The 11,161-nt window shown below is 38.9% G+C and overlaps 1 protein-coding gene across 1 annotated transcript; it reads right to left on the bottom strand.

Annotated features, from left to right (window-relative positions):
- Nucleotides 1-272: 272 nt before the first annotated feature.
- On the bottom strand, nucleotides 273-3,336 carry LOC112166781 (receptor-like protein 7). The gene has a single exon (XM_040506636.1). The coding sequence runs from the start codon at nucleotides 3,334-3,336 to the stop codon at nucleotides 481-483; it is 2,856 nt and encodes a 951-aa protein (XP_040362570.1). The 3' UTR covers nucleotides 273-480.
- Nucleotides 3,337-11,161: the final 7,825 nt, after the last annotated feature.

Raw genomic sequence — 11,161 nt, 5'->3', positions numbered from 1 at the left:
AACCCACCCCCCCCCACAAACAACTCTTAACAGAAGACAATTAGATTTAGTCTTGGAAATATATGTACAGATTTTGGTTTTTTCCATATCTTGCAGAGGTGTTTGTGACTCTGTGTACTTAAACACCAAGACATTGCGATTTAAATCACTTTATTGTAACTAAAGTAATCATCATTGCACATTATTTAACCCACGATAGACTACTAAGCACAGGGAAAAACTGAGAGATACAAAGATTCATAACCATGCACATAAGCTAATGTAGGTGGTAAGCTTATGTGGTTAATTATTAACCACACATTGATACACAACACTAGAACTTCACTAGATGTATAATTACATAATGATCAAGTACTTCAGAACATGTTCTAGACTAATCTAGATAGCTAGAGAATGATTTTAGAAAACTTCAATGTACAATACTGTTTTAATAGAGATTCATAACCAACAATAGATGCATTCAATTCCACCTCTCCTACTCTACCTTCTCCTTTTCACTGTTCTGACAAGCATGTCAACAATTTTAAGAAACAATGCATACCTCCTTCTGATCATAAGATCCGCAAGAATTATTCCCTGCACCAAACCACTTCCAAGTCCTGCCACAACAAATATCCATTCAATTCTGGACTCGGAAGAATAAGCATCTTGTACAGTTGGAGGAGGCAGTTGATGGGCCGTTGGGTTTCCACATTTGGTTGGCAACGGATCTCCACATAATCCAGGGTTTCCCTCATAGGAAGTGCTATTGAATGTAGCAAATTGGTTTCCTTGGGGTATAGGACCTGTGAGCCTGTTGAGAGCAGCATTGAATTGTGAAAGGAATGTCAGTTGCGCCAGCTGTTGGGGGATCTCTCCTGAGAGCTTGTTCTGTGAAAGGTCCAATGCCTCCAGCAGTGTTAAGTTTCCCAAAGATGATGGGATCTCACCGGTGAAAATGTTATTAGAAACATTGAGCGAGCGAAGCCCTTTTAGATTCCCAATCAGTTCATCAATCTTCCCTTCAAATTTATTGCTTGAGACATCAATGGCTGCAAAGGCTTCTTGAATTTTTGAATAGTATCTGTCCGCACCCTTATTCGCTATTGTGATCGTGTAACCGTAATCCAAAGTAATAGCACCACCACCAGCATCATAGGTTATGTTAGTCTTCATATAAGTTGACTGGTTGACTGTGATATTCGATCTCATGGCATACTCAGAGAAGATGTATTCAGAAAGAAACTCACCTCTGAAATTATTGAAAGATAGATCTAAAATGCGCAAGTTCAGGAAACCATTATTGTTTTCAGGCTTTCCGATCACTCCATGGAAACCATTATGGCGCATTGCCAACACTTTTAACTCTGGAAGAGTCACCAACCAAGAGGGGAAGACGTCTTGGAATTTGTTGTCTGACAGAATTAAAGTCTCAAGCATCACACAGTTAGCCAGCGACCTCGGTAATTGCCCCTGCAATTGGTTATAACTAACATCAATCATCCTCAAGTTGCTTTTCTTACTGTATGTTTGTGGAAGAATCCCTTGGAAGGAGTTATTTGCAAGAAGTAAAAGTATTAGACGGTCACTGAAGTTTCCGATACAGTGTGGAAGCACGCCACTCAAGTTGTTGTTGGACAAATCAAGGGCCTGAATAGAACTCAGGTTGCAAATCTCTGGTGAAACTTCTCCTTTCAGTTTATTGTCCTGAATTTCATAGCCTAAGATTGATGGTGGAGGTATCGGCAGTGGTCCATGGAACATGTTGGAAGAGAGCTTTAAAAATCGAAGGTTAACCCAAGGAAGGACAACTGGAGGTTGCTCAAAGCCTGTAAGGAAGTTTTGATCAATGTCCAAGTACATCAAAGTATCTATGCTCATATTCCACATCCATTTCGGTACTTGACCATAGAGTTTGTTTTCAGCAAGGTACAACTTCTGCAAATTCTGTTGATATCTTAAGAAAGATGGGAACTCTCTTATGTTGCATGAACTCAATCCTAGAATTGTAAATTGGGGAACAGATGCATTCACAATTGTGGATTCAGTGAGAAATTGCAGATTATTACCATTTAGATGGAGTTGGTAAAGATTTTGTAGATTTTCAAACATTTGAAACTCCACTGTACCACTCAGGTCATTGTACTGAAGATAAAGAATCTCAAGATTTATGAGATTGGAAAATGTCTGCGGAATTGAACCATTCAATCTATTATAAGAAAAGTCTAGGTAAATCAGTTTGCTGAAGTTTCCTAACCAAGATGGTATTGGACCTGTCAAGTGACTCGTACCAATCCTAAACACTGTCAATTGTGTAAGATTTGCCAACGAATCAGGAATTGGACCGCCATAATTGTTTTTTGAAATGTCGAGATAAGTAAGCTGTCTAAGCTTACCAAGAAAAGAGGGAACCAACCCTTCTGAAAAATTGCATCCACCCACATTCAACTCTTCCAAAGAATCAAGCTTTTGGATTGAAGAAGGTAGGTTTTCGGAGAACCTAGTTCCAGCAAGTACGAGTGATGATAGAGGACTACTTTGATTGAATTCAGGCAGATAACCAGTAAGATCTGGGTTGTTTCTCACACTAAGAAGTTTCAAGTTTTGTAACTGGAAAATTCTTACTGGGAATTCCCCAAACAATTGACAATTCCTCAGAGAGAGGGATGTCAGAAATGACAGATTCGCCATGGATTGAGGAATTTTCGATGATATGTTAATGTAGCCTAGATAAAGATTTTCAAGTCTAGTTAAGTTATGAACAAGGCTTGCCAGATAGGATGGGTTAAGGGTCAATAACCCGTCAATAGAAACACCATCAAGATTCAGAGATAAGTCAAGGGATGACAACTTGGACAACTGTGAAACTTCAGATGGGACTTGGCCAGAAAATACAGAGGCAGAGAGGTTGAGGTACCTGAGCTTTGGGAGATTCCTAATGGTTGTAGGAATTTCAGAGTAGTTGAAGTTATTGTCGGCAAGGTTCAGGCTCTGAAGATTAACAAGGCGGAAGAGGGTGCTGTTGGAGTTGATGGAGCCATATAGACAACTGCTACTGAGATCAAGGCCAATCACGTAACCCGTACTCTGATCACACTCGATACCATCCCATGAACAGCAGCTGTTGTTTTGTTTCCACGACAAAACCTTTGGATAAGCACCATCATAACCAGAAGCAGATCTGTCAATAATAAAGCTTTCCTTGAATTGCAGCAAGGCAGAGCTCTCCTCATCCTTGCAATCTGCAGGCTGCCGCAGAGAAATGGCAACCGAAACATGAAATAACAATATAATAATCACTACTTTCGGAAGCATGTGAGTGTTGGAGACTGTAGATAAGCACCGGTATAACCCCATTGTATCTGTTAATCTGCACTCTTAGTTAGATAAGCCTATATAGAAGAGCTGTATATAAGCATTAGTAAGGTCAACTCTTGTGCAATAATATCGCAATATATATTTAACATGTCAACTTTGTTCATGGCTAATTTAGTATATTGTGGCCGGCCAGTCATATCAGATTTCCATCCCCGACTGTAGAAAAATCGGTTTCTTCACTTGGTTTCTTACCATCTGATCTAGCAAGGTCAATGGTTCAAGAGTTTATGATATGTTTAAGCACCTCCCTCCAACTACTCGTGGCATTCTTTCACATTGAAGGCCACATCATTTGCTCAGATTTAGAATTAAGAAGCATAGTTGTCAATTCAGAATATGTTTACGTAGAATTCCACCCTTAATTCCGGACAAAGATTACAGATCATCTGCTTTGAAAATTCTGATATGATCTACATATATGAAAGGAATGTGTATATTAATCTAATCTTGATTAAATTGGATTTAGCGGCGAAAGATTTAGTGAATGGATGAAGATCTAGATAACTAGGCAAACCGAGAAATTAAGTCTAACACGCACTAATATATCAATACAATGCGTAGCTCTCTTATTGTAATATGCTAGCTCTTTTATATAGGCAGACCAACTCCATACACATCCACACAGATATATATGAAAGGAAGATGCATATTAAAATGACTTTGGTTAAATTAGATTTAGAGGAGAAAGATTTAGTGAATGGATGAAGATCTAGGACAACTAGCTAGATCAAACCGAGAAATCAAGTCTAACACACGTTAATGTATCGATACAATACATAACTCTGTTATTGTAATAGGCTACCTCTTTTATAGATGTAGACCAACTCCATGCAGTGGTAAATTAGCTCTTTTACGGAGCACAAATTTTTTGAGTGACAGTGACTAATATGAACTAAAACAATTCCAATGATTATTGCTCACATCATAACAGAGCAAAATTGGTACTTGTATGAGACCACTTTTGTCTTGACAAAGCTATATACGAAAGAAAACAATTGGAAGAGAAGAACTCAAGAAAATAAAAGGTACAAAAAAATTGTTTGCAACCTCTTCACTTTCCAAAACAGAGGTGTTGAGACAAAAAAATTCGAAAGTCCAATATCATTAACTCCCATAAATGGCTGGTCGTGGTCTCTGTCAATAAAAGTTGGAGGCCAAAGCAATTGATACATATTTATTTGGCCACCAGTTCAATAAAGCAATTTAATTTAAATTGTTTGATCAGAGGAGTTCAAAGCAAAAGAGACGGGAGGTATTCAAATTCATATGGATGCATGAGCCAATGAAAGAAGAAAAAGCAATTAGCTTCACGTGAACTAAGGCCATGTTTGGTTGACTGGAAAGGAAAGGAATCACTTTCATTTCCTTTGGGAAAGTGTTTCCGGAGGGGGGAGGAGGGAACCAAAATCCTCCATTTTTTCCTTTCCTTTGGGAAAGTGTTTCCCTTCCTTGGCTGTCCCCAAACGCAGGAAAGGAAATACTTTCCTTTCCCAATACCCATTTTCCGTGAAACAAACATGGCCTAAAGGCAACAAATTTTGGATAATATCTACCTCTTACAAACTCGAGACCGAGTCAAGGTGAAAGATATTTGCACCTATCCAAAGTTTGAATAAACAAAGAAACTACCAGCTCAAAGCTTCAAACGTGAAAATTGGAGTTTTGTTGCTGTACGTTGTGATCATCTTCAAAGTAACAAATCGTAACTTCAAGTTTGAATTCAAATTGCAAACTATCCTTATCTTTAGCCAACCGTTTGGGTTCCTAGCTGCCTATAAAAAGGCTCGACCTCAAGCAGCAGAGGAGGCTAGAGGGGAGCAGAAGCAGAAAAGGCTGGAGAGAAGACACACAGGAAATACATCAAGAAAGAGACGAAGCCCTGCTGCAAAGAAGAGAAGTGTTCAGCAATTTTAAGGAGGAGCCGACAAGCCAACGACGAAAAGGTTGGGGCCTCTCTGATCCACCAATGCTACTTCGTTTTTTATGTGCAGCATCTCTTGTCACTGGAGCTATGGAGATCCCCGAACAGTCGCAATCTCGTATATGATACATGTGTATCCACGAGTGTATGACTAATCGGTGGAATGTCATGTCATCTGTCACCACCATGGAGCTATGGAGATCCCCGAACGGTCGCAATCTCGTATACGATACATGTGTATCCACGAGTGTATGACCAATCGGTGGAATGTCAGGTCATCTGTTCTGCAAACAACGGTCAGCACCAAAAGCCTTCTACCTCCTGCCTTCCTTTCCAGCGCAACACAACAAATGGCCTTGCACCACTTGCAAACAAGCCACACAAAGAATTGACCAAGCAAGACAAACCACAAATTATCATAATCGGTGTCTGGAGAGAAAAGCTCACCCTTGATGTTCTCTTGGAGTGCTTCCAACAACCTGAAGGCGAGAAGGAAAGGAATCAGAAAATTGGGACCAAGTCGTGAAGCAGAAGTCTCTTCACTTCTATGTGAATCCGGACTCACTTCCTCCACCAAATCCCAGCAAGGAAATGGCTCTCGCTGTCAAAGATCCTGCCTTCACTTGCACCTGCAGCATGTATATAAACAATGGCTCTGTCAAAGATTCGAAAAGACTGACGGAAAGAATAATTGATATGAACACTTGATTATTGTTCCCCGTCTAAAAGAAGAAGAAGAAGATGACATTCATGAAAATGACAGAGACGAAGCTTTACACTCCTTGAAACGATAATTATCAGTGTGTTGCTGCAAATTTGCTCCCATATGCTTGAAGGGACACAACATATATATAATGAAGCTGAGCAGGAAATATTTGCCACATGCTTGCTTTGAATAAAAGCCAGGCAACAAGGACCATGAAACAACGAGTTTAATGAAACTTTGATCATGGGGCAGTGGTTTAATACACATCAAGACAAAAATCTCATATGCAATTAAGCATAATTGTCAAAACCGTGATGCTGCTGTAACTTTGGACTAAAGACAAAAGCTTTCAAGACATCCAATTAAGCAAATGAGCAGCAAGCTTCTTTGAATGCAGAGGGTCAAAGTCTAGCTACGTGTTTCTTTGTCAAGAAGAAAAGGAAACAATATTCAAAGGCTACAAGTTTCATTGTGTGGCATGAAATGAACTCTGCACCTAGTAATCAAATCTTGGCAGAAAATAAAAGAAGACAAGCGGTGGTGTTAAAAAAAAAGCAATAGAACTTTGAGCTTTGATGCATGAAGAGTCAAGGCCAAAGTGATGACAATGATGTCTTTGGCGGTGGAAAGCTGATCAATATACAATATATATATATATATATATATATATATATATAATTAAAAGCACAATTATCCAACTGCATCTTCGGGATCTAAATCTCCATCTCCAACTCAACCTCTGTCTAAGCTGATGTCCACGCCAAACAGATTTGATGCTTATCGAATGGAGATGACGTTCTCGAAGACATGAGCTGGGTGCAGATATAAGATTCGTGGGTGTCCAGGTCTATGAGTTGCAAGCTTTTGGGCTCATATCTCCTACCAGCTAAATTTCGAGTAGTGCAAGACGCCAAGACCCACTCTGGAATGCTGGGTGCACAGCTTGACAAAAGTTTGGGCTCGATTAAATTTGCTCCTCAGAAAGTAAAGAGAAAGGAGGAGAAGGTGGCATAAAGCCCATTGCAGAGTCCATGGCCCATTATGAAGCTCGGCACATTCAGGTGCCCATTTCAAATCAGTGGACACTCTACTAAAATTGGGTGTTCACTAAAATATGTTTTCTCGACGAGTTCAAAATACATACCTGTTGAGTAAAAATTGGTACAAAACCGAAAACCACAATGTGATGAACTACAATGGTTTGATCCCTTCACAGGGTATGTAGGCAGTCTAGCGACCCACTAAATGCAACCGCAACTCCAAACAGAATCCCTGACTCCACCAGTCAAATTCAGCCAATCCCAAATGAATCACTGACTCCAGTTAAATTCTCCCAACACCAGAAAAATCAAATTCATTCCCAAATCACACAAATAAAGTCCAAACCAAATTCAAGGGCTTTAAACCCTTCCCCAAACTCAAATTCAAAATAAATGGGTCATCTACCCATTTAAATCTCAAAAGCCGGAACTACATGTGGTTTGATCCCACAAAGGGTATGTAGGCAATCTAGAACCAAATCTATTTAGATGCAACCGCGTCCTAAACACAAAATCAAATCTCTGGTCCACTTAAACCAAACGCGTCCTAAACACAAAATCAAATCTCTGGTTCACTTAAACCAAACGTGTCCTAAACACTATTCTCATTCCAAAATCAAAGCCCTCCAATAAGTCATTCACTCATTGGAACTCTTGAACTACGAGTGGCTTGATCCCTCTCCAAGGGTACGTAGGCAACCCATTCAAGTATTCAAATGCAGCCGCAAATACAAACAAACACACGTCCCATTAATTGGTTTCTTCATAAATGGAATCAAAGGGTGTTTCCCTGTAACAAGGGATTGTAATTAAGAGACACATTCTGTCTTGAATGGGTCGAACCCAAAATAATAAAAACTCTATTCACTAAATGAATACGAGTGAAATTATGTTGGATGAAATTTACGCTCACTGTGGGCAATTTTCTCTCAACAAGAGGTAAAAGCATCCTCAAATTTCGATTGCATACATTTCTTAAAACTACAAGGATTGGCTACATTTAATCCTATGCAGACCAAAAGAGAGAGTTGTTCGACTTTCATGTATCGTAGCCAACAATTTACATCTTCTTATGCACAAACTAATCCCATAAAATTCACTCTTTAATTGATTAGATCAATGCAGTAGCTCCAAAGAATACTCTGTGCAAAAAGCTAGTCAAGCTAGCGTTAAGCATATATATATGCATGGCACAACAAAAGGGTAAAGAGCTTTTGCAGCTTTGCTCACTACTAGAAATATGTTATTAGACATCACATGTTTTAAATCGGTCATACTTGCCCACGATGTAAAAAAGTAATCTAACATCGTTTTACGAAAATACCGATTTAAATGTATATTATTAACATCGGTTCTTAAAATGACTGGTGTTAAAAATTTTGTTCGAAAATTTGCGGGAACCTATTTTTGCAAAAAGCGCTAAGTTTTTAAGTGAAATGAAGAAGCGGGGAAACTTTCACACTTAGAAAAAAATTGCGCCCGACCCCAAAACTGAAACAGATCGAAAACTCGACCCCAACTCTCGCTCGACCCCTTCATTCTGAGCTCACCCCAAAACAGATCTCCTCCCAAACTCGATCTCCATTCTCAACCCGACCCTAAACTTGACCTCCTCCTCCATTCTCTAGCTCAGACCCGGACCCAGCCTCCTCCGCCTTTCTCCGCATCCGCCTCCGCCTCGGACCCCAACCTTAACCCCCTCCTCCTTTCTCCTTCTTCGTCTCAGAAACAATGAACGGGAAGAACACCCCCACAGAGACCACCGGCGAGTCTCGATTCCTGGGAACCATCTCCGCCTCATCGATTCGAAACCTCCACCCCAGATCCATCTCAACCAAGCACGGAAAATCCTTCTTCAGCCCCAAAATTGCCTCACCAAATGCCGAAAAAGCCCCTTTCACCTAACCCTTACATCCAAGCTGACCACGATTCAGCTTTCGCTACCAAGCCGCTACCAGTATCATTCGATTTGCCCAAATCTCCGACCTCTGCCGCTCAGAACATTCCGGTGAAGGTACTTAAGAAATTTAGTAGCTTATTTACTACTTTATGTTCTGTAATTTGAAATTGGAGCGTGAATTTGGAAAGTTGAGTCTCAAAATTGTTTGATTTGCATAGTTTAACAGGTTGCATGAACTGATTTTTGAAATTTGATACAAATAGGTAGACATGAGATTTTACTTAGGTGGTAGCCCTCAGTTGAGCTTATAGCTACTAATGTTTTTTTTTTCCTCAAATAAGGTACTAATTTGTTTAGATGTTCTGATATTAATACCACTGGAATTGGAAATAGACCCGAGTATAAATCAGAGTTTGAACTTATTTGAATGAATTCCAATTGTGTTTTTGTTTTTGTGATTTAGGTTTGTTCCGTACTTCATTCAGCCTGGATGTTGATGTTGCATGATGAAGACTTGAAAGGATTACTAATTCAAAGAACACAGGTCTGCAATCTAGCTATTAGATTTCAATTGATGGGCAATTGTTTACAAATGGAAATTTCAGGTTTTACCATGTCATTTTAGTATCTTTATATTCTGCAAAGTTTGTTACTATCGAGTGTCGTTCTTGGCCTCTCATGGAATTTGATTGATATCTTGATGCATTTTCATTTGAACAAAGATAGGAGATGGGATGAGATTGTATCCTCTTTGAAATTGGATGGGAGGAATCTCAATTTTCCTGATTTTCTTCTAAAGCTTGATGCACTCTCTCTGTTTCATTATGAACCGATTTACTTTTATAGGGGACTTGATAAATTGGCTTCAGTGCCAGGTATTGGAGTTAATCCAATAGCTTACCCAAGCCTTTTGGATACTACATTCATATGTTTGGCAAAATTTACGCAAAGTGTGTGGTGTTAACTGCTTAGAAGTTTTTGGTTTCAATTAGATCTGCATCTTCTTTCTTGCACATAAGATATTTTGTATTTTAGAGCTTATGAGGTTGAAATTTGCAGATCTCACTATTAATATTGAGGATAACCTACAAATGGAAATGAAGTGCACAAGCCATTAGTGTCAAATGGTAACAAATGTTGATGATGGGCCTGGAGAGAAGAAGATGCTCAAGGAGAGCTATTCTTAATCAATGTCGACAGGTATATACGGTATAGTCACCTTTTCTTTTACAATTTTGTAGATTTGTCATCATATTGCAATTGCACATTGAACTGTTATAATTCAACCTGATTTTGCATATAGGTTGACTGTGCCGATGGTTTCTATTTATCATGAACAAAGACTAAAGTGTGAAGTTTGGTTTCTTTTTTGATTTACAAAGCTTCCATTTTTTTTTTTGGAAAAATAAGCTGTTCAATATAGTTAGATCTTGCTAAATGGTTTGTTAAGCAGGTTAAATTACGGGAACTTCCTTAGATTATATCAATGCAGGCTAACAAGGGAAATTACTGGAACTTCCTCAGATATTTCACCATATAAAGCTTTCTGTCGCATTTGAATGTGGTCGGACTCTATGTCACTCAAGATGGTCATGCCAAGACTCTGATCTTTGACGACCACAAATGGGTAATATTGTTCCACTCAACTTCTCTATGAATGTTTTTGTACTGCATGCTTAACCAGTAAAAAGGATCTTTTAGTTAGTTGTTCTGTATCTAATTAAAGGATCATTGTAAACTCAAGTTTTAAGAAACTTTATTTTGGTAATAGTTTCATGCTTAGATTGGTTTGTGCCTTTTTTTTTCCTTCCGTTGGAGAGTTGGTTGTCGAAGCTTTTGCTGCCAGAAAACCATGTTTGACTGATAAAATTTTATTTTAGGTGTTGATAGCATGATACCTTTTCATGGGTGTGTTTCTATTGTTCATATGATATGAAGTTCACCTTTATGCTTTTCTTATATGCAGGTTCTAAGCAATCCTAAAAAGACACCGATTCATACTTTCCTTTGCAACTATGATTTAAGTGACATGCCGGTTGGTACCAAAGTAAGACGAATCTTTCCTTTTTAACTGTAAATACTAGTGTATCACTAGTTGTTTCACATTGATTGAGGCCTACACTTTCTGTTAAATCCATTAATTTATAAATGGAGAAGAAATATCTTCTGAGGGGCCTAATCTGCACACATGACCTAGACTTGCAATTTGAAAATTTACTTTCAACTTTTCATTGGCT

The sequence above is a fragment of the Rosa chinensis genome, chromosome 1 (genome assembly GCF_002994745.2).
Source record: "Rosa chinensis cultivar Old Blush chromosome 1, RchiOBHm-V2, whole genome shotgun sequence".
NCBI classification, from domain to species: domain Eukaryota; kingdom Viridiplantae; phylum Streptophyta; class Magnoliopsida; order Rosales; family Rosaceae; genus Rosa; species Rosa chinensis.
This window is presented reverse-complemented; position numbering and strand designations above follow the sequence as displayed.